General features: G+C 39.7%; 1 protein-coding gene across 10 annotated transcripts in view; it reads right to left on the minus strand.

Annotated features, from left to right (window-relative positions):
• The window catches only part of NT5C2 (5'-nucleotidase, cytosolic II), a 121330-nt gene that overhangs the window by 20591 nt on the left and 75192 nt on the right, over positions 1–25547 (minus strand). For all 10 annotated transcript variants that reach the window (XM_019636398.1, XM_019636397.1, XM_019636389.1 and 7 more), the window contains one exon: positions 16906–16979. In XM_019636398.1, coding sequence (XP_019491943.1) covers positions 16906–16979 — 74 coding nt within the window. The remainder of the gene's footprint in view (positions 1–16905; positions 16980–25547) is intronic.

The raw sequence follows: 25547 nt of genomic DNA on the forward strand, positions 1-25547 counted from the left end.
CGGATGCAGAGTGTGCCACTCCAGTCTTGAAGGAGTTACACTGGCTCTCCTGTTAAAAAAACAAAACAAAGCGGGGCTTCCGGTCAAGATGGTGAAGTAGGTAAACGCTGTGTTTGCCTTCTCTCACCAACACATCAAAATTACAACTACACTACAGAACAGCCATCATTGAGAATTGCCTGAAGTCTAGCCAACACAAGTCCTATAACTAAGGATATATAAAAGAAGCCACGACAAGACAGCTAAAAATAAAAAAAAAATAAAAAAAGAGAGAGAGAGAAAGGGACTATGTTGCTGCTGATTAGATTTGTTTTTAAAAAGCAGCAAAACAAAAACTGGTTTTAAAACTGTTGTGATGGGTTGGAACAGAGGCACCATTTGGAAATTGGTATTTATAGGCGTTACTGCCCTATTTAGAAGTCTCTGACCATCACTAAAATTCATCTAATTGGCCCTAATAAAGCAAGGGTGTTGAGGATTAGCCTAAGTACTGTGCATTTTTTACTTCTCTGGTACCCTGAGCATGGACTACAAGCCAAGTCTGATCCTGAAATGTTAAGTCAAAAGAAAAAAAAGTATTTTCTTAAGTTTATTTCCTCTAGCATATTTCAGATTTATATAATAGAAACTGAATGCAGCAGGTAAAGTGTTTAAAACTGAACTACAGTAAGTGAAACAGACTAAATAAAGATTACAAAAAACCAGATCAGTCTCATCTTGCTTTTAAGTGCCCGTTTAAAGTAAGTCTACTGAACCTAAGTACTTACTTTTCTACCCTTCCAACATTTAAATTTGTCATCTTAATATAGACAAAAACCAACTTCATGCTGCTAAAAATCTAACCAGGTGTCTAAATGTGGAATAGAAGAAAATGTTTTATTTTGATTCTGTCAAGTGGCGATTTGCCCTTGGTAAGCTGAGTCATATTATTCTACTTTCATAAATTAAAGAAACTACCCAGTCTAGTAAAACAACTGAGTCAAAAATAAATGAAGAACCCTTAAAGATATTGACACCTTAAAGGTATGCACTATTTTAACTTCAGAGGGAGTCATTTTCCCTACAAACATTGAGGCTTTTGAAAACATATGGTTAGGAATTCCAGTCAAGATGGCAGAGTAGCTGTGCTTACCTCCTTCCACAACCAAATCAAAATTACAACTAAAACACAGACCAACCAACATTGAGAATTGCCTGAAGTCTAGCTGAACCGAAACCCTACAACTAAGGACATACAAAGCCACCTTGAGACTGGTAGGAGAAGCCAAGACATAGAATGAGCTGGTTCCATACCGTGTGTGACCACTGAAAATAGGGAAGGCTATCTCAGCTGCAGAGGTTATCCCTAGAGGAGTGAGGGGTCCCAGCCCCACACCAAGCTCTCCAGTCCAGGGTTCCACTGCCAGGGAGGGAAGTCCCTTAACTTCTGGCTGTGCAAGTCAGCAGAGATTGTGGCTGAGTGAGCTGGAGTACGGCTGCAGTCCCAGGTGTTCCTCTTAAAGGTCCTGTGCACAGACTTACTCGCTGCCGGACTCACTCGCTCTGAGCTCCAGCTCTGGAACAGCAGCCTGAAAAGCACCGAAGCACAAAAGACATACAGGCAGGAACTGAACTGTCTGGCTGCAGGGCAAGGGCTGGAGGGGCAGCTCTCTCCCAGATGGAGGATCTGGCTGAAGCCATTATTTATTTATTGAGCCCTCCCTCCTTCCCTGCATGCAGAGGCAGGCGGCCACCATATCTGAGTCTCCATCAGCCTGGCTAACACCATTCATTCACTCAGCCCTGGTGATTCCCTGAGACCCTGCCCCACCCAACTTTTGACCCTACCCAAGCTTTCCCATACAAACAGCCTGTCTTGGCTCATGCTGTGGATTTTCCTAAAATCTCTCAAAGGTTCACAGAACTCAAATAAGCAGAATCTGGCTTTGGCATGTTCTGTACCTCTGGCTGAGAAGCCCTAAGCCTGGCATGAGCGGCAGCTGGCCTCAGTTCACGGCTTGGCCTCTCGAAGCACCTCTAAGCCCAGCGTGGGTGGCAGCCATTTGTGGGTTGTTTTGTGGTTTATGGTAGGTGGCCCTGGGCAGGGAACAAGCTGCAGCTAAACTTGGCCTTTAGCGGGTCCTGTTCCAGGAGGCCCTGAGGCTGGCATGCTTAGCGGCCAGCTTCAGACCCAGCCGGAGCCATCACCCGGCCTCCTCCAAAGATGACACATCCAAAGGGCAGACTGGGCAGGCACGAGAGCCCTATCAAAGTGAATCCTGCTCTGTAGGGTCAGCCCCTGCACCACAGCTCCTCCACTGTAGTCACGGCCAGTCCCCACAACCAATCAGCCAAGGGTCAATCCCTCCCACTGATGTGCAAACAGCGACCAAAACTCAACTACAACTGGAGGGCACACAAGGGACATAACTAGAGCACCTGGCTCTGGTGACCCAGGAGACTGTGCCACTGGGCCCCACAGGAAACCTACTACATAAGGCCACTCTACTGAGACTAGGAGGTATAGCAGCCCTACCTAATACATAGAAACACATGGAGGCAGCTAAAGTGCGGAGGGAAAGAAACATGTCCCAAATAAAAGAACAGAACAAAGCTCCAGGAAAAGAACTAAACAAAAGAGAGACAAGCAACCTCCCAGATACAGAGTTTAAAACCCTGGTTATAAGGATGTTCAATGATCTCAGTTAGAACTTCAACAAAGAGATAGAAACATAAAAATGGAGACAGAAAACATTATAAAGAACCAGTCGGAAATAAAGAATACAATAACTGAAATGAAGAATACATTAGAGGGAATCAACTGTACATTAGATAAAGCAGAGGACTAAATCAGCAATTTTGAGGATAAGGTAGCAGAAAACACCCAATCAGAACAGCAAAAAGAAAAAAATAATCCAAAAAAATGAAGATAGTTTAAGGGACCTCTGGGACATTAAGCGTACCAACATTCTCACCACAGGGTTACCAGAAGGAGAAGAGAGACATAGCAAAGAATTGAAAACCAATTTGAAGAACTAATGATGGAAAACTTTCCTAACCTGGTGAAGAAACTAAATATACAAGCCCAGGAAGCACAGAGTCCCAAACAAGATGAACCCAAACAGGCCCACACCAAGACACATCATAATTAAAATGCCAAAGGTTAAAAACAAAGAAAGAATCTTAGGAGCATCAAAAGAAAAGCAGTTAGTTACCTACAAGGGAGCTCCCTAAGGCTGTCAGCTGACTTTTCAACAGAAACTTTGCAGGCCAGAAGGGAATGGCAGAGAATATTCAAAGTGATGAAAAGTAAGGACCTATAACCAAGATTACTGTACCCAGCCAAGATAGCATTTGGAATCAAAGGACAGATAAAGAGCTTTCCACATAAGAAAAAGCTAAAGGAATTTCATCACCACCAAACCAAAGAATCTGAGATCTTTAAGGCTAAATAAATAGAAAATATGAATAAAATGGCAATAACTACATATCTATCAACAATTACTTTCAATGTAAATGGATTAAATGATCCAATCAAAAGATAGGGTGGCTCAATGGATAAGAAAACAAGACCCTTGGATATGCTGCCTGTAAGAGACTCACTTCAGATCAAAAGACACACACAGACTGAAAGTAAAGGGATGGGAAAAAGGTATTTCATGAAAACAGAAATAAAATTTTAAAAAAAGCTGGGGTAGCAATACTTATACCAGACAAGGCAGACTTTAGGCTTTAAAACAAGGCTATAATAAGAAACAAAGAAGGACTCAGTAATTTCACTTCGGGTATTTATCTGAAAAAACCCAAAATGCTACTTTGAGGGGACATGTACATCCATATATTCATTGCAGCATTGTTTACAATGGCCAAGATGTGGAGACAGCCTGGGTGTCCATTAGTGGATGAGTGGATAAAGAGGTGGTACATATATACAATGGAAGGGCCATGGAAGGAATGGGGTCTTGCCATCTGCAGCGGCATGGATGGACCTGGAGGGTACTGTGCTGAGAGGAGTATGTCAGACATAGAAAAACACATGCAATGTGATTTTGCTTATATGTGGAATCTAAAGAACAAAATAAACCAACAAAACAGAAAAACTCATAGATACAGAGAACATTTTGATGGTTGCCTGATGAGAGGGGGCTTGGAGGTGTGGGTAAAAGAAGGGAACAGGATTAAGAAGTACAAATTGGGTGTCACACAGTAGTCATGGGCATGTAGGGTATAGCATTAAAAATGTAGTCAATAATACTGTCATAACTATGTATGGTGTAAGATGGGTCCTAGATTTATCAGGGTGATATATTGGGTTGTTGGAAAAGTCATGACATATTTTGTCTGTTTTTCAAAAGCCATTTATTTATATAAAGAACAAAGATCAATCAATGATATATTGCCTGTTTTGTTCGATAACCTTTGCCATCTTTCAGTGAGCTTCATAATTCCTCGTTCATAGAAAGACCTGTCTTTATTTGAGAAAAACTGAACAAGGTGCTGATTTACAGCCTCATCTGAATTGAACATTATACCACGCAAGGAGTTTTGAAGACAGCAAGACAAGTGGAAGTCTGGTGGCGCAAGGTCAGGCGAGTATGGTAGGTGTGGCAACACATCCCATCCAAGCTCCAATAATTTTTGACGGGTGATCAAATTTGCGTGTGGTCTCACATTGTCGTGATGGAACGCAACTCCTTTACAATTAACAAGCTCTGTATGTTTCTGGATAATGGATTCGTTCAAACTGTCCAAATGCCGACAGACAGTACACATTCAAATTGATTGTTTGGTTCCTTGGTAGGAGCTCAAAAAACATGACATCTTTAAAATTCCACCACACTGAGAGCATAACCTTCCTCTGATGAATGTCTGCTTTCAATGTTGTTTCATCGAATCATCACATTGGGACCAAGACCGTTTGCGCACCACATTGTTGTAAACAATCCACTTCTCATCACCAGTTATCAGTCACTTCAAAAAAAGGATCGTTTTCCTCATGTTTAATGAGCATATTGCAGATGTTTATACACGCCATCAAAGGAACTTCTTTGAGTTCATGCGGAACCCAAATATCAAGCTTGCTTACGTATCCCAGCTTCTTCAGGTAGTCGGGACTGCTTGAATGATGAACGTTCAATGTTTCTGCAATCTCTCATGTCATGTAATGTGGGTTTGACTCAATCAATGTCTTTATTTTGTCATCATCAACCTTGATGGACCTCCCTGGCCGAGGAGATCAAAATCACCAGCATGAAATTCCGTGAACGATCTTGGCACTGACGTTCTTGTAGAGCACTGTCACCGTAAACTTTATGCAACTTTTCACATGCAACTTTTTACAACTTTTATGGAAGTAAAACAGTAAAATACGGCAAAAATGCAGAGTTTGGACTTCCATCTTCAACTTGTAAAATCTCCAAAACTCAACCAAATCACTCAATTTTTTTTAAGAATGAAGCTAGAACTGTCAGCTGTCAAATGACATAGCAATAACATAGATGTGAATGACTCTAGTACTTCCAAAAATGAACTAGTGCCATCTGTTGCAAACATGTGTCATTACTTTTCCAATAAACCAACAGATGGGAGAGGTTTAGGGGCAGGGTGAAGAAGGTGAAGGGATCAAGAAGTACAAATTGGGGGCCGGCCGAGTGGCACACTGGTTAAGAGTTGGCTTGGGATGCCAGCTCTGAGCAGCAGGGCCCTGGTTCAGATTCCACATGAGGGCCATGATGCTGCGCACTCTACAGCTAAGATGGTGAACAACAACTCGGCCTGAAGCTTGGCTGTCGTGAGTCACCAGCACCGGCGTAGGCTGCAGTGGAGCTGCAGTGGGCTCCTGTAAACTACTGTGAGCAGCCAGCAGCCAGCATGAGCTGCCAAGAGCCACTATGAGCAGCCGTCCAGTGACCAGCGACCGATCTGTCTCACCCAGGAAGAGCGCAATAATACCAACATGGGCCAGTGAAGCGACATCCTCCACAACTAGACTGAAGAACAAAAGGACAGCAACTTGTCTGCTTCCCCTCCCCGATTCCCCAATGCTGTTCCCCTCCCCCAATTAAAAAAAATACTAATAATTTGGAAATAACAAAAAATCCCAGAAAGTGTCAAAAAGCAAAACTTAAATTTGTCACATGCCAAGCACTACACTAAATCCATGAGAATGAAGTGATGTGTAGGTATATCCTGCTGTAGCCTATATACAAATACAGGTTATATGCAAACACTATGCCATTTTATATAAGGGCCTTGAGCATCTTCTGATTTTGGTATCCAAGGGGGTTCCTGGAATCAGTCCCCTGTGGATACCAAGAGACAACTGTACCAGATGTTGAGGACATAAAACAAAACAACTCCTCGTCTTTGGCCTGAAGGAACTCATAGTATACTACAGAGATATACAATTAGATATTTATAATGAATTTTAGAAAATGAATAACATAATAGGACTAAGGGGATATAGAGGATCAGAAAAGGGATCAAATAACCCAGCTCTCCAGGAAGTCTTCTTAAAACTATGCATGATTTATTCAAGGTTATACAGACAATTCATTTTATAACCAGTATCTTTATCTAACATCAAGTTTATAAAACAAACTTTCTGAGATTCATATTCAGGTAATATGTTCCAAACACTATATCAGGGTCAAAGGAAAGTAGCTACTCTGCTGTAGCTGATGTCCCTGTAGGAATGAGAGCCAAATGTTGTCAATTGTGTGATAACAGCCAGCCTAGATTGTTACCTGTAATCTCCCAAGTTTGAACTACTGACTCAATTTTTAACACTAACAAACTATATTTGAGCCAAACTATGGTTGGTCTGTGGTTTGAGTTAGGTCCATGGGCCAACCAGGTGCAATCTCTAACGTATACTTTAGGTCAAATGCTTCCACGTAAGCTCTCCCACCTAACTGAAATGTTTTGACTGTTCTCTTCAATGAGTCTTCAAAAAGTAAATAGGGATGGCTGGTTAGCTCAGGTAGTTAGAGCACAGGCTCATAACACCAAGGTTGCCGGTTCAATTCCCACATGGACCAAGGAGCTGCACACTCCACAACAAGATTGAAGACAACTACTTGACCGGGAGCTGATGGGTCCTGGAAAAACACCCTCCACAACTACTGGGTTGTCGGAAAAGTCATGACATATTTTTTCGATGTTTTTCATTGCAAAAATGCATCATGACTTTTCTGACCCAATAAATTGAAAAATCAACTTGACTTGGAGCTTATGGGTCCTGGAAAAACAAACTGTTCCACAATAAAATGTCTTAAAAAAAAAAGTCAATAAAATTTAGGTACTTAATGAACTGGAAATCTAGATGGAAATAAATTCATTCTTCAATAACCACAGAGTATATACTAATAATGTTGTTATTCTACTTATCTCAAGGGAAAATTGAGGGGGTGGATTAAAAACACAAAATAAAGGAACCTGTATGAAGTTTGGTTCCCTACCACAAAGCCATAACAATTACCAAGGTCTTAGAATTAAGTTTGCGAACTTGCCACCGTGCGCTTACATTGGCAGCACTGTACAAACAGCTTGGTACGGTTTCATAACTTTGGAATATCAGTGTCTCACAGCTGTGTTCATGTCGACGTGTGGCGGTGTCATGCTGAGTGGTGTTCATTATTGTTGTTCTGTATTTTTCTGTGCCATTGCAAGAATGTCTGAGCTTGAATTAGAGCAACAAACATTAAATTTCTTGTTCAACTTGGCAAGAGTAGAAGTGAAATCAAGAACATGTTAGTCCAAGTTTATGGGGATAATGCCATGAAGAAACCGGCAGTGTACAAATGGATTAAATGTTTTTCTGAGGGAAGAGAACACATCATTGAGGAAGAGAGGTAAAGGTGGCCAGTAATGAGCAGAACTGATGAAAACATTGCAAAAATGCGTTGAATTGTGCATCAAAATCGTCGGCTGACTATGAGAAGCATAGCAGACCAAGTAAACATCAATACAGAAACAGTTAGGAAAATCTTAACTGAAAATCTTGGCAAGAGAAAGGTGTATGCAAAAATGGTCCCAATTGGTTAAGAGCTCGCTCAAGAGTTTGAGCTCTGAGCAACAGCGGTTCGAGTCCCGGCCCGAGCTGAGCAGCCGCTGGGCTGCCAACAGGTGGCAGGATGGCTCAGCTAAAAAAAAAAAAAAAAAAAAAAAAAAGGTCCCAAAAGAGCTCACCAATGAACAAAAGCAAAGGAGAGTCGAAGTTTGCCAAGAACTTTTGCAGAGGCAAGACGATGTTTTGGGCCGTGTTATCACTGATGATGAAAAATGGGTGTACCAATATGACCCTGAAACAGCGTCCAAGTGCACAATGGAAGTCAGCCAATTCTCCATGACCAAAAAAGTTCCATCAGTCCAAATCAAGAGTTAAAACGATGTTGCTAACCTTTTTTTGATATCAGAGGGATTATTCATTTTGAATTTGTACCAACTGGACAGTTAACCAAGTTTACTATTTGGAAGTGCTGAAAGGCTGCATGAAAAAGTTAGATGAAAATGACCTGAACTTTTCGCCAACAATTCATGGCTCTTGCATCACGACAATGCACCAGCTCACACGGCATTGTGAGGGAGTTTTTAGCCAGTAAACAAATAACTGTATTAGAACACCCTTCCTACTCACCTGATTTGGTCCCCAATGACTTCTTTCTGTACCCAAAGATAAAGGAAATATTGAAAGGAAGACATTTTGGTAACATTCAGGACATCTAGGGTAATACAACAGCTCTTATGGCCATTCCAGAAAGAGTTCCAAAATTGCTTTGAAGGGTGGACTAGCCGCTGGCATTGGTGCATAGCTTCCCAAGGGAAGTACTTCGAAGGTGACCATAGTGATATTCAGCAATGAGGTATGTAGCACTTTTTCTAGGATGAGTTCGCGAACTTAATTGTCAGACCTCGTATGCCGTAACAACTGTAATTATCTGAATTTTATTCCTTTGCATTACTGTCAAACCAAACAAATGTTTCCAATAACTGAAAAGAATCACTATCACCACATGATCTGCCAGGTAACCAATTATTAGAGTTCCATAACCTAGCAGGTTTTAGCCACAAGGTTTAACCTAAATCTCTGCTATGCAGCTTGATTCCATTATCATTTATCTTCTTAGTGCCCATTCCATGATAAAGCAAACATTCAGAGAACATGGAAGCAAACAAGAGATAATGAAACAAAGGCAGCTATTACGTTAAGACTATTCTGAAAACAAGTTTATCCATGTTGAAAATAGCCTATGGTGTTTTAAAAATTATTTATTTTAGTAATTTTACTGATGCCACTAATAATATTGTGTTGTGTGCTGTTGAGTCAGCTCCAGCTCCAGGCCACCTATGAATGAGTGATGTGCACAATGTCCCGATCAGCTCCTGCAGACTCACAATTATGGCTTCTTTTATAGAGTCAATCCATCTCATATTTGGTCTTCCTCTTTTCCTGCTGCCTTTTATTGTTTATTATTGCCCAGCATTACTGTCTTTTTCCAAGAACCCTGTCTTCTGGTGATGTGCCCAAAGCAGGACAGCTTCAGTTTTGTCATTTTTGCCTCCAGTGATGCTTCAGACTTAGTCTGCTCTAGGATCCATTTGTTGTTCTTTCTGGAGGTAAAGGGTATCTACAGAGCTCTCTTCCAACACCATATTTCAAATAAATCAATTTTTTCCCTCATATCAACTTTCACATCTGTACATAGTACAGGTGTACCTTGGAGATATTGTGAGTTTGGTTCCAGATCACCACAACAATCAAGTATTGTAATAAAGTGAGTCGTAATCTTTTTGCTGGTGGAAGGTCTTACCTTCGATTTGTAAAAAAACTCAACATCTGTAAAGCTCAATAAAACAAAGTGCAATAAAATGAGGTATGTATATAATCTGTAATATGAGGGTGTGGATTTACTTAGCCTTGGTCTCTAATCACATATCTTTCCTCTTGAGGAGCAATGAAGCTTTCCTAATTCTTCCATTGCTGCTGCCCTTCTGAATCTCAGCCTTCTCTTTGATTTCTTGGCTACAGTCTTCATTTGAATTGATGACTGAACCAAGGTAAGCAAATCTTTAACAATTTCAGTGTCTTCATTGTCTATGTTCAAGTTATGTATTTCTTGGGGCTTGCCGAGTGGTGCGGTGGTTAAGAGTTGGCTGGGGATGCCAGCTCTGACAGCAGGGCCCCAGTTCAGATCCCACATGAGGGCCAGTGAAGCTGCGCCCTCTACAGCTAAGATGGTGAACAACAGCTCAACCTGGAGATGGGCTACTGTGAGTTGCCGTGAGTTGGCGTAGGCTGTAGTCCCTGATGCAGTGGGCTGCTGTGAGCTACCATGAGCGGCCAGCAGCCAGTGTGAGCTGCCAAGAGCCGCCGTCCAGAGACCAGCGACCAATCTGCCTCACCCAGGAAGAGCGCAATGATAATACCAACATGGGCCAGTGAAGCGACATCCTCCACACTAAAGAACAAAAGGACAGCAACTTGTCTGTTCTCCTCCACCAATTCCCCAAAATCTTAAAAAAAAGAAAAAGCTACGTATTTCTTCTGTAGTCATTATTTTTACACGACATTTATTCACAAAAAATATCCAGCATACATTTGTATGCTTTTATGACTGGCAATGGAAAGTAGGAAATACATACACTGGTAATTGATTATTTCTTTCACTCACCATGTACTGGAGGAGATGGAATTGGCTTTTTTTTTTTTTAAAGATTTTTATTGGGGAATTGGGGGGATGGGAACAGTGCTGGGGAATTGGGGGAAGGGGAACAGACAAGTTGCTGTCGTTTTGTTCTTCAATCTAGTTGTGGAGGATGTTGCTTCACTGGCCCAAGTTGGCACCATCATTGCACTCTTCTCTGGCGAGGCAGATCAGTCGCCGGCTTCTGGACGGCCGCTCACTGTGGCTGCTGGCCGCTCACGCTGGCTGCTGGCTACATACGGTAGCCCATGGCAACCCACTGCCACAGGGAGTGCAGCCTACGCCGTCGCCGGCGACTCATGGCAGCCCAGCTCCAGGTTGAGCTGTTGTTCAGCATCTTAGCTGTGGAGGGCAGTGTCACTGGCCCTCCTATGTGGGATGCAAACCGGGGCCCTCTGGCATCCCAAGCGAGTTCTTAAACCATCGCGCCACTCGGCCGGCCCGGAATTGGGTTTTATTAAGCAATCTTCCTCCCCTCCCCCCCCAAGTCAATACACAACCCTTACTACATCTTTAAAATATCACCAATAGGTCTGAGGAAATCACTCAACATCTTGGCATTTCTTTAGCTGGACAACTTAGATCTTATTCATCAGCCTGCTGAACTATTCCTTTTTCAGAAACATAGATAACCATCCAAAAACTTTCTAATATCCTTATTTTTAACTGTTGTGGCTTGTTGAATTTGATACAAGTTCAATGTCATTTCCTTCAAGAATTAACTCCTCTTTCTGGGCTTGAGATACTGAACAAGTAACACCTGACCTCACCCAAACCCTGTGGATGCATTTTACACCCAAGAAATTTTAGATTTCAACAAAAGAACCATTCTCCTGAATATCGATGTTGATGGGGAAGTGAGCACACACAAATCTCATCTTGTAACGGAAGCCCAATGTAACATCCTTGATCGTGTTCTGTACATAACTACAGATAGGGTGAACAGTAGTCTATCTCCCCATCACCTGTCAACCCAGAGCTGCTTCTTTTTCTTTTCAAGGTGACTGAGTTCTACATTGATGTGACTGAAGTCCCTCCACAGGATATCACTGGGGTCCTTCACAATAACTGTGGTCCCTTCAGAGTGATGTCCACATTTTCTGGAATGTCCACAGTCTGATTCCTGAGGATAATCTTCATCCTCGCAGTAGATGCAGCAAAGAACTAGTAAGCAATCTTTTAAATTTCCTAATTCTCTAGGAATAAACAACATACTATTGGAATTCAGAGAGAGAGATTTAAAATTAGTGAAAATCCGGGCCGGCTGAGTGGCGCGATGGTTTAGAACTGGCTTGGGATGCCAGAGGGCCCCAGTTCGGATCCCACATACAGGGCCAGTGACACTGCCCTCCACAGCTAAGATGCTGAACAACAGCTCAACCTGGAGCTGGGCTGCCGTGAGTCACCTGCGACGGCGTAGGCTGCAGCCCCTGTGGCAGTGGGTTGCCATGGGCTACCGTGTGTAGCCAGCAGCCAGCATGAGCGGCCAGGAGCCAGCATGAGCGGCCAGGAGCCGCTGTAAGCGGCCGTCCAGAAGCCGGCGACTTATATGCCTCGCCCGGGAAGAGCACAATGATGGTGCCAACTTGGGCCAGTGAAGCAACGTCCTCCACAACTAGACTGAAGACCACAGCAACTTGTCTGTTCCCCTTCCCCAATTCCCCAGCACTGTTCCCATCCTCCCAATTCCCCAATAAAAATCTTTAAAAAAACAAAACAAAATAAACTTGAGTTCAGTAACTTTATGTAATACATTTTTTTTCAAATTTCGGGCCCCCAAATTAAGGTGTCTTATACATAGGAGCATCTTATACATGGGGAAATACGGTAAATCAAAACTACAATGAGACACCATCTCACACTCATTAGGGTGACTATTCCTAAACAGCAACACAAAAAAACTGAAAATATTAAGTGTTGTTAAGGATGTGGAGAAATTGGAACCCTTGTGCATTGCTGGTGGGAATATAAATGATACAGCCACTGTGGAAAACAGTTTGGCAATTCCTCCAAAAGTTGAACAGAATTACTATATGATCAAACAATTCCATTCCTGGGTATCTACCCAAAAGAACTGAAAGCCAGCATTCAAACAAATACTTGTGCATCAATGTTCACAGCAGCACTATTCACCATAGCAAAAAGGTGGAAGCAGCCCAATATCCATTGATAGATGAATGGACAAACAAAATGTGGTTTATACATACAATGAAATATTATTCAGCCTTAAAAAGGAATGAAATTCTGATACCAGATACAACATGGACAAAATATGAAAACACTATGCTAAGAGATCTAAACCAGAAACAAAAGGACATATATTTTATGATTCCACTTATGTGAAATATATAGAATAGGCAAATTCACAGAAGGTAGATTAGAGGTTACTAAGGGTTGAGGGGAGGCAGGTACGGGGAGTTATTGCTTAATGGGTACAGAGTTTCTGTTTAGATAATGAAAAGATTCTGTAAATGGGTAGTGGTGAGGGTTGCACAACACTGTGGACGTATTACCTGCCACTCAATTATACACTTAAAATGGTTAAAATAATAAATTTTATCACCATTTTTTTAAAAGGAGGAAAAAAGGTGCTCTACCTTGTTTGGGATGTCTTCAATGAGAGCACACCAATGTAGTAATAATACTTCTTACTTTAGACTGTTTCTCCTCACCTCTTTAAATAGCTCTAATGCCATTAAGTTTGGTGAGGATATATAAAAGCTGACAGAAACATGATCTGAGTGCCCTGGACTATAGTCCAAGTAAACACACTATGCAAAAAAATGTTCATTTAAATGTCAAGTAAGTTGCGTCAATTCCAATAACAATGAAACAAGATCAGAGTGCATTTTCATAGTTCCTCCTTCTCCATAGGGGGCACATTCCAAGATCCCCAGGGAAGGCCTGAAACTATATATATAGTTTCAAAACCCTACATATACTATGTTTTTTCCTCTACATACTCATAATAAAGTTTAATATATAAATTAGGCACTTTAAGAGGTTAAAGACAATAACTAATAAAATAGAATTATAAAATATACTGTAATAAAAGTTATGTGAATGTGGCCTCTCTCTCAAAATCTTACTGTACTGTATTGTACTCATCGTTCTTCTTGTGATGATGTGAGATGATAAAATGCCTATTCCTAAATCTGTGTAACCATCCCTTGCAGTAAATGATTTGGAATGCACTTGTTTCAAGGATCCCTTGCTGAAGTCTTCAATGCTTTCTGGCGCAACACGTTGCTGTCAATCAGAACATGTTCTCTGTTCATGTCTCCACCCACAATTTAATACCTTTTCCATCTTAACTAAGCACTTAAAATGCACTGTGGTTGTAACTTTTGCAGTTTAAGGTGCGACAGCAAAACTAGAATGAATTTTTTCCTTCTTCACAATTACGTGAACAGAAGATTTATTCTTCGTAGATCTTAGTAACCTCAGCATATGATTTTTTCTTTCCTTACTGAGAACTTTTACCTTTTCACTTAAAGGAAGGACTTTACAGCTTCTCTGTGGCAGATCCGAACTGGCAGCATCACTACTCTTGCACTTTGAGGCCATTATTAAGTAAAATAAGGGTTACTTGAACACAAGCACTGTGATATTGTGACAGTTGATCTGATAACCAAGATGGCTACTAAGTGACTAACAGGCAAGTAGCATACAGCATAGATAAACTGGACATAAGGCAGAATAGTGCCAGATTTCATTATGCTACTCAGAACAGCATGCAATTTAAAACATACAAATTGTTTATTTCTAGAATTTCCCATTTAACTTTTCTGGACCATGGTTGACCTTGGGTAGGTAACTGAAACCATGGAAAGCCAAAGTGTGGGTAAGGAGGGACTACTGTACTCTGCGTGAAAGGATAGGATGAGAGATCAAAGGTCCTGAGAGGCTTCTACTAGTAGCCGGATAACCCTCTGATGTCCCAACACCAAGAACTAGTTTCTCCCACATTAGGCTTGTTAATGCAAAGTGCCTGGGTTTGGGATAACTGGATTTCATCCCCAGTGGATAATGATGTGACCTAGAAAGAAGAGGGCAGAAAACTTCAAAAGGGAGGAGTCTAAAATATACTTTCAGTCCCTCCCAAGATTTTTTAATTGGGAAAAAAAACTGCACAACTTTCGAATTCTAACAACATTTGGAATAGAATATTTATATAGTACTCTTGAGGCTTCATTCCCTTAAGATTATTTCTAAAAATTAAAAGAAAAATTGTGTAAAACTATCCGTATTATAAGGATTCAGGATTACATTCAAATTCAAGAGAAAAGTGCATTTTGCTGTAGGGAAGATTTCTACTTTTGGCAGAAAAAAGGATGATTTTGTTTGTTTGTTTATGAGCTCTTTCCTCTCATTAATTTCTCATCTACAGGTCAGTAGATAATTTCTGTTCCTCTGATAGCTGGGAGCAGCATGAGAAATGGAGAAATGGAAACTGACTTATTTTGTTTAAATTCTAGCTATGAGTCTTAAGTCAATTGCTAGCTATGTACAAGTCATATTACCTCTTGACTTGGTGATCTTACTTATAAAATGGAGCTAGTAATCCCTATCTCAATGGGCTATTGTGAGGATTAAAAGGTACACTGCACATAAAAAAATTTTCTAGCACATAATAGTACATGCTTGATAAATGTTTGTTCTCTTCATTCTGACAATTTCTCAGAAAAATGGGAGGAACTGAACATTGGTCATAGCATCCACTAGTTCTGAAATGGTAATAGAAATAAGAAACTCATTGCTGGGACTTATCAAAATGGCTCAAAACCTAAATGTTGGAGCTGGCAAAAACATTGGAATGCATCTCTTTTGGGATCTTTCAGCCCCAAAGGGAAAAAACAGAATGCAGACTTCTTAATTAAAAAAGAAAAATCAAGATGATTTCCTAAATGAGCCAAGTTAGAAATAATACATTTTCATAATTATAAACCAAAAGTAACTCTGTATTTGTGAAGGGCACAAACACTCCCCCCACCTAAAAATGTTGCCCTACTCTCCCTACGGGTAAAGACCTCTGAAACGTAAAACTTCTACATATATAATTTTGATATTAACGCCATGGAACTTACTACATGTTTAAGTCTTTCATGGAACCATAAAGGTCAAATAGTTCTTTCCACTTAAAAGAGTTCTTATCATTTCAGAAAAAAACAAATAAGTCCCCTTGTACTTACTAGAAGCATATCAATGACACCTTTATCATAAAGGAAAAGTTTTCATTTTAAATAAGGACTTTTCCTCAGAAATCTATTCCTTCATTCAGCAGGATCTGGCTAAGAAATAAACCTTCACTGGAAACATTGCTTAATTTCTATGGAAACATAATCTGATGCCAAATACCTTCTCATTAAAAAGTTACTCAGATAAGAACTTGAACATTTTATTAAGTTCATGATCATCTGCAGTACTTAAAGAGAAAACTCATGGGGGTCTGGGTAAGAAAGGTGAAGGGATTAAGAAGTACAAATTGGTAATTGCAAAATAGATTCGGGGGTGTAAAGTACAGTATGGGGAACTATGTATGTACGTGTATTACGATTTTAATAATTTTTTCCTTTATTAAAATGTATATACATTTTTTTGGCACTCTATTTTAACAAAAACTTTATAAGTTCTGAAAAGATGTTGTAACTCTTGACTAATATTGGGTTGTCGGAAAAGTCATGACGTATGTTTTCTATGTTTTTCGTTGCAAAAATGCATCATAACTTTTCCGACAACCCAATACATTGATTACTTCAAATATATCTCAGAGATAGGAAGGGAAAAACAGCACAGTGCTGGTGTTTAAGGTCTATCTGATAATGAAAAAAGCTAATAGCTAGTTTTTAGAAAGTCTTTATAGTTTATGTACAGTCATTTCAATGAAAAATGAACACATTTTCATTTGTCTTAGAATAACATTAAAAATTTTAACTGATACAAGTTTACCTTATGGTAGAGTGAAAGATACAAAATTCCATCCTTGAAAAACAGTTTATAGATTAAAAGCCAAAAGTGCCCTAAGATATACATTAATGTATAATTTTCACCATATCTGGTAATTTCCGTACTCACAAATCTCAAAAGAAGCAGACTGATAATAAGAGCTTGTGACAGTTAAATATATGATTAAATCAATAGGTATTTATTGAATTGCCTACAGTGGATCCCACTATATTATATCCAAAGCAACCTTAAGCAATGAAAAAGTGTTACTCACCAGCAAGTGTATAATCCATATCAAAACCAAAACACTTTATTTTCTCCATGGCTAAACTTCGGTTCACAAACACCCTAAAGAAAGGAGTAAAAAATAAATAAAATGAAAAAAAAATTAAAAATAAAAAGGCGTAAAAAATGATATCTCAACACTAAAACAAAAAAAATTAAGTTTAATAGAATTATTTGGCTATATTTCTAGATCTTCTCATTTAAATATCAATATTAAAAGTCATGATAAAAATTATTCAGGGACGCCAGAGGGCCCTGGTTCAGATCCCACATATGAGGGCCAGTGACACTGCCCTCCACAGCTAAGATGTTGAACAACAGCTCAACCTGGAGCTGGGCTGCCGTGAGTCGCCGGCGACGGCGTAGGCTGCAGTCCCTGTGGCAGTGGATTGCCATGGGCTACCCTATGTAGCCAGCAGCCAGCATGAGTGGCCAGCAGCCGCAGTGACTGACTGTCCAGAAGCCAGCGACTGATCTGCTTCACCTGGGAAGAGAGCAATGATGGTGCCAACTTGGGCCAGTGAAGCAACGTTCTCCACAACTAGACTGAAGAACAAAACGACAGCAACTTGTCTGTTCCCCTTCCCCCAATTCCCCAGCACTGTTCCCATCCCCCCAATTCCCCAATAAAAATCTAAAAAAAAAAAATTATTCAAGTCCTGGACTGGCCTAGTCGCGCATTGGTTAGGAGTTGGCTTGGGAAGCCAGCTCTGAGCAGCAGGGCCCCGGTTCAGATCCCACATGAGGGCCAGTAATGCTGTGCCCTCTACAGCTAAGATAGAGAGCTAAGATGCTGGCTGCCGTGAGTCACCGGCAACGGGGTAGGCCGCAGTGGGGCTGGCCGGCAGCTGGCATGAGCTTTCGATAGCTGCCATGAGCCACCATCCAATGGCTGGCAAGCGACTGCCTCTCCCGGGAAGAGCGCAATAATACTATCAACATGGGCCAGTGAAGTGACGTCCCTCCACAATTAGACTGAAGAACAAAAAGGACAGCAACTTGTCTGTTCCCCTTCCCCGATTCCCCAACGCTGTTTCCCTCCCCCAATTCCCCAATAAAATCTTAAAAAACAAAAAATTATTCAAGTCCTTCTTATACCTTAAGTGAAATCAGATATTATATGAAAATATGTGGATTTTCTTATTGTGTCTTGGTATTAACAATGCCATGTACTCAAGATTTCAGAGAATCAGTTCTTCTCCAAAATATAAACTCATAAAATAAGTTTATTTCTGAAATTTTATAATTCATTCACTCATTCATTTGAAATTTAATAAACAACGGTTCGTTTAAGCCTACCAAATGCCAGATATTCAAGACATAAATATTAATAGATTCATTCAACAAATGCTTACTGAGTGCCGACTAAATGTCAGGTACTATGATAATGGCAGTGAACAAAAGAGTATCTGCCCTCACAGAACTTCTATTTAAACTCAGAATCTCTGCCCTTGAGAAATTCAGCCTAGCAGGAAGTTATAAGCAAATAATTATGGCATTTCAATAAACGTTATAAACTACCATGGAGGAGAGAGCACCAGCTGTTTAGAAGCCAGAAGAGCTGCTGAAGGTGAATCTTAAACCATCAGGAGAGGTCTTCCAGTAGAACAAAGCAAGAAAGGCACTCCAGGCAGAATAACCAAGCAAGGTCAAGGTTTATACTGAACTATTAAACATTTATTGTGGCAGGAGCTGAGGAGTTTTCTTTGGTTTTACTTTTGTTTGTTTTTGCAAAATGAGGCTTTTCTAAGGAACAGGGATGGGGGAAGGGACAATAAAAGCCATGAAGCTAAAAGGGTTAATGGGTCAAATCATGAAGATTTTGCATGCGACATTAGGGAGTATGTAGTTTATCCTGCAGTCAAGAACAAATTATCAGGTTTTGAGGAAATGAAATAATCAGACTCAAATTTCAGAAAGATCGCTATGAAGACAAGGAAAGCTAAACAAAGAATAATAGTATGGTAGATCACCACCATGATGGTGTTTGGGGTAAGTTTTAATCATCTCTGAAAGTAAGGATACCCTTTACATCTATTGGGTTATCGGAAAAGTCATGTCGTATTTTTTTCTATGTTTTTCGTTGCAAAAATGAGTCATGACTTTTCCGACAACCCAGTATCTCCAGCTTGATGGCCAAAATTACCAAACTTTTTTCTTTGCCTTTATTTCCTAAGTAACTGTGAGAAATAAGACTGCTTCCAATCACCTAGGAAACTTGTTAAAAATAAAGATGCCTGGGCTGGGCTCCCCCATTAATGATCTAGGTCAATACTCTCCAAAGAGGACTGACTGCACCACAGGCTGCAGGAGACTCCACTGGGATGCAAGAAGACATCAGATCTTCTACTGATATTTATTTCATCACTTAAAAACATCTAATTTGTGTATGTTTTCTACTATATATAAATAAGGACAGTAGTATAATAATTTATACATAAGACATACAAGGGACAGGCTAAGTGGCACGTTGGTTAAGAGTTGGCTTGGGACGCCAACTCTGAGCAGCAGGGCCCGGTTCAGATCCCACATGAGGGCCATTGACACTGCCCTCTACAGCTAAGATGGTGAACAACAGCTCGACCTGGAGCTAGGCTGCTGTGGGACTGGCCGGCAGCTGGCATGCGCTTTCCTGAGCTGCCATGAGCCGCTGTCCAATGGCCAGCGAGTGACTGCCTCACCTGGGAACAGCGCGATAATAATACCAACATGGGCCAGTGAAACGACGTCCTCCACAACTAGACTGAAGAATAAAAGGACAGCAACTTGTCTGTTCACCTTCCCCAATTCCCCAACGCTGTTCCCCTCCCTCAATTCCCCAATAAAATCTTAATAAGCAAATAAATACATAAATAAGACATACAGGAATGAATTTTACATATTTTATCTGAAGGAATATTCAAGTTTGGAAACTACTAATCTAGGTATTGACTTTTTAAAAAAACTCTTTACCAACATATATATTACTGTTTTAAATTTTAAAACTTTTCCTCTGGGCCGGCCGAGTGGTGCGATGGTTGAGAACTGGCTTGGGACGCCAGAGGGCCCCGATTCGGATCCCACATATGAGGGCCAGTGACACTGCCCTCCACAGCTAAGATGCTGAACAACAGCTCAACCTGGAGCTGGGCTGCCGTGAGTCACCGGTGACGGCATAGGCTGCAGCCCCTGTGGCAGTGGGTTGCCATGGGCTACCGTGTGTAGCCAGCAGCCAGCGTGAGCGGCCAGCAGCCGCAGTGAGCGGCCGTCCAGAAGCCGGCGACTGATCTGCCTCACCCGGGAAGAGCGCAATGATGGTGCCAACTTGGGCCAGTGAAGCAACGTCCTCCACAACTAGACTGAAGAACAAAAGGACAGCAACTTGTCTGTTCACCTTCCCCAATTCCCCAGCACTGTTCCCATCCCCCCAATTCCCCAATAAAAATCTTTTAAAAAAACAAACAAAAAAACCCTTTTCCTCTCATTTCATAATGTAAACACCAATTTAAATGTAGGCAAATAGTAAAATATTAGCTTGAAATACTTTAATCAAGGACTTAAAATCAGCAGGCCCTTGAATTCAGAACTTTTACCTTCTGAAAAATAGGAACATCATTACTTATAATGTGCTATGCACAGATTAGCTCTATAAAACTCCTAGTTCCTGAGAGAGATGTTATACAAAATATTTATACTCTCCCTAAAAAACCCATGGTCTTCTGGAAAATCAATATTTACTCTGTCTTGGGTTAACAATGGATGAAAGGGGAAGACTAGTGGAAAACTGAAAGATACAAAAAAGTAGTGGATAAATGACACCCACCCAAACCTTTTTAAAATTTTAAAAAAATTTTTATTAAATGTATTGGGGTGACATTGGTTAGTAAAATTATATAGGTTTCAAGTGTACAATTCTATAATACATCATCTATATATTACATGTGTGTTCACCACCCAGGGTAAAGGGGGTCAAATATATAGTGATGGAAGGAGAACAAACCTTTTTTTAAACATGACACAGCCCCGAATATATCACCATGACCCTTCTAACACTTCAGAAAACTTCACCCTGCTTTTACTGATAAAAGCGCCTACTTTATTATCATCTTTTCCCAGTTACATAAATCCTTTTGAAGGCACAGCACAACAGGGGTAAAAGACACAAAGTAATGTTTCTATCTCTGAAAACGAAATGTTACTACTGAAGCTTTAGACTTTTCAAACAGACTTTCAATTCAGGCTAGGGGGCCAACTGGATCAAATCCTGACTCAGAGCCCAAACAGCTGACATGCCTAAAATATTCTGTGGGAATTCAGGCAGGAACTGACTGGGAAGATTTTTCTTCCTTGTGATACAATCCAGAAGAGCTATATGTGGGACCACATAATAAAAGAAACAGCTTTGATTCTGACAGAAGAATGACGTGAGCTGGTTTCAGGCACAGCAAAAATGACAGGAGAAAAGAGACTTGGCTAATATCACTCAATCATTGCTAAAAGTAGAAAGAAAGAAGCAGACCCAGCAAGATAGTTTATCGGGTTCTTTCTTGGCCAGAAGAGAAATTAATAAGCCTGTACTCCTTACCATATTTTTTTAAAGGATATAAACATCACAATGCACCTTAGGTATTATCCAGATACTCTGGAAATGATATATATCGGTAACGTGAAAATCTATTGTTTTTACCAAAATAATCACTAAATATCCGTCAAATTGCACTTTCCTCTTTGACTAGTCACTTAATCAACACAATGCCTACACCAAAGCAGGTACCATTTTGTGACATATATTCTAGAAGATGCCTTTCAGGGAGTATTGAGAGCTACAAAAGACTTTCTAGATGCCTAAAATTACAAAATAAGACATTTTCCTTGGGAGATCTTTTACCAAATATCCTTATATTTTCATTCAAAATAAGTGCCCTTACCCACAGGAGCAATTCCTGAACTTACCACGGAAACAATCACTCCTGTTTCCCCTTCTAATTCATTTCTATTATGAAATACATGCTCACCTCTCCTGTTCTTTCCCTAGTTTATGCTACAAAACATGGAAGAAGGGGGCAACAGAAAATTCAATCTAATTCGTGTGCAAAATCTGAAGTGCATAAGGAAAGCTATAATGACAAAACGAAACAGCTGCATTACAGAGAACTGCAATAATATAGAATATGCTAAGATTTACAAAGGTAATAAACATCCAAATGCAGAAAGCATGCACTGAGTTCAGCAGAGAGGCAGCCTTGAGTCAGAAATACCATGTCTCCAGGATACAGTCTTCAAGGAAAACTAATCTCTTGGCCTCAAACTAATGACTATTCTTTACAATTATAACAAAAGCAAGTATTAGGTACAATATCAATTTTAAAAATGGCTCATTGTCCTACCACACATTTAAAACAAACAAACAAAAAAAACCTGCTAGGGGAATCCAAAAATTTCTATTGGTGCCAGGGTCTTGGCTGTTATCTTTCTTTACCAATGCTAGTTTATTTGTCACTTTTCTAAATTATTAACCAGTGGAACATACTCCATCCACCTCTGTCTTTAAGAACCCCAACATATTTGTGAAAGTAAGCTTCCAGAGCTTACTTTAAATAAAGTACAAAGTCTCCACCTTAGAAAGCATAACTGAACTAAGCATCCAACCATGAAACACAATTATCAGCTAGAAGTTCCTACATACACACACACTGTCATTTGCGAGATACAGATTTGAACTATAACAAGAGAAACAATCTTTAGGAGACAGACACAGGAACAGTATAAAACCAGGCACAGACATCAACACAAAGACAAACATGTGAGTAACAGCTTGTACTATCATATCCCACTGTAGTAATGCATGAAATCTGAAGCAATTCTATCCAAATCAATATAGATATTAATTGTAAGAAATGAAACTGTTAATATAATGTGCTTTAAGAATAGGGATCTAATATTTTCACATTTACGGAACATGAACATGCAATTTACTAAATTTGAAATTTTGTAAGTAGCAAACTCAATGGTTTTGAGATTTAACTCATAATTCAAAGTAGCATTACCTCATCTGTCACTGGTTGCCGTTTTGCAAAGTGTGAAACTATCTGAGTCAACTAGTTCTTGAAGTCACATAACAAAATTCTTCTTCAAGTCCCTGGTATGAATTTTTTTGTGTGACTTTAACCTAGCTTCAAAAAGACTTTTTCAAGTCTGAACTAGGCCCCTCAACAGCATGTATCTTCTGAGACAGTGTTGGAGAAAACACCTCTGTGTCTAATTTAGCTTGTCATTGGATATCACTGTTGCTCCACACAAATCCATTTGGAATAGAATTTCTTTGGCAATGGTGAGCTTTATTCCTAACTCCTCCCCCGCCTAGGAGTCACAATTTCCTGGCCAAATGCCCAACAGCAGTTACTGACACAACAAATGAGATTAAGGATACACATATAAAATCTTCTTGGGCATGTTTTGGTTATGGGTTTGTGTAATTACTCAAAGTTTGTTATAATCAAAGCAAAGAAAAAGTTACGAGTGCTTTTTCGGGAGTGCAAATTGAGATTATGAACCAAATGATGTCTCTCTCTCTGTGTACATGTGTATGTTTTTAACTTAATAGAAAAATGCTATAATATAAATTTTTGTTGAAAACCTAATTTTAGTATCTTTCTCCCTAAACTAGTTCCTGTTTCTGCTATTGGCACTCTCATTTCCCAACTTAGGCCTAAAATCTAGTTAATATCTTTTCATTATTTCCTCTCCCTCAAATCCACATCATCTCATGCATCTCTGGTGCCTTCATTTAAATTTTCAAATGTCTCTGGAATCCAGATCTTTCATTCCTTCACACTGCTAACAACTGGTCCAGGACCTCATCAACTCTTCAGTAATCACCTGCCAATTGCTCCGCCTGCACACTAATGCCAAATTCATGGGTTTGAAGTAGTGCTACTCCCAGTGTGGGCCACGGACCAGTGCTGGTCTGTGAACAGTTGTTACTAATTCATGACATGATCTACAGAAACTGCAAGTATTCAGAAACAATTTGACAGAAAAATTTTGTTTGTTAAATGTATAATAAAAAAATGTAGACCGACATTTTATGTTTTAATTTTTCTAGTATTCATTTTCATTACATTTTATAAGTGTATTGATTTGAAACATTGGAAACTTTTTAAAACTGGTCTTTCCATCACAGATAGTTTGAGCAGCACTGTTCTATACCACATCTCCATTCAAGTTGCTCTCCTACTTAATAACTTAATAACCTACTTAATAACCTCACCACCTACCCAACTAATAAATTACAGATTTTTATATCTTCAAGGACTTCAAAGCATTTCGCCATCATTCCAAAATCAGTTTTATCTCACATTGCTCCACATCATGCACCTTTAGCTCTAACAATCCAAATGAACTACCTGCTATTCCCTAAAGGTACAGGGGCTTTGTTCATGCTTTTCTCTATATCTGACATGTCCTCCTCAGTTATCTCTTATTTTTCAAGACCCAGCCATCTCCAGTTTATTCAAGAAACTATTCGGCTCGGCCACAGACCTATGTGACAGGGATGCCTTTAGGTCTCAGGTTACTGTTCTACCTAATGACAGAGTTTCACCAACTAAAATTCTACCAGTTGTGATCTATGTGAGAGGTCTAAGTGTTCAAGATATTTTATTTTGGCACTTATTACATTTTGTCATAGACATAAAATATATGTCCTCTTATTCTTTACTGGATTTTAAACTTGGAGGCCAGGTTTTACTACCTTCCCAACACCCTAGCATAGGGCCTTGTAAAATGAAGACACGTTATTTAACTGAAGTAAAAATTAAACTCAAAGTTGATAAGCAGTTAGCGGATGCCAGAGGCTCTGGGGAGGAGTGAATGGGGAGTTTTTGCTAATGAATACAGGGTTTCCTTTGGGGGTAATGAAAATGTTCTAAAGTTAGATAGTGGTGTTGGTTACACAATTGTGATTATACTAAAACTACTGAAATGTACACTTTAAAAAAGTGAATTGAATGGTATGCATACTACATCTCAATTAAGCTGTTATTTAAAAAACTTAATGACAAGATCTTAGTCTGCCTCTGTGTCCCAATCCTTCAATAAAAAATATGCTCAGTGATCTAAAAAATATAGGTGAGAACTTTCTAATTTATGAAATGGATTCCTAAAAATTAGAAGTTCAGATACCAAGAAATTTTGGACTAGATTATAAATGCAAATCATTTAGTAGCATCAGTTTTTGTTTTCACAAAATCCAGCCAATAACTTCTTACTAATTTGTCTTAATATTTTCTCTGAGGAACATCCTCAGGAAGAATATATTTTATCAAACTGTGCCAGAGCAGCAGCTTGTGTTTTAAAAGTCTAGACAACAAGCATATTATCATTTCTAAAACAAAACATTAATTATAAATATTCATTTTTCTTACTCAGATACTCATTATAAAAAAGTTCCAGTAAAAAGAAGTGAGTATGGAGTCATGTATAGAACAAAATTAAAGATGATTAAAATTTAAGATGCCATCAATTGTAAAACTCACCCATATTATATATTACTAAGAAATGGAGGCTGGAGGGTGGGAAAGCCCAAGAAATTCAGAGACTCATAAAGCTAGGATATCAAAGGGCTATACCCGTAATACAAGGATAAAGGAG

This window comes from Hipposideros armiger, unplaced genomic scaffold, assembly GCF_001890085.2.
Source record: "Hipposideros armiger isolate ML-2016 unplaced genomic scaffold, ASM189008v1 scaffold_28, whole genome shotgun sequence".
In the NCBI taxonomy this organism is placed as follows: domain Eukaryota; kingdom Metazoa; phylum Chordata; class Mammalia; order Chiroptera; family Hipposideridae; genus Hipposideros; species Hipposideros armiger.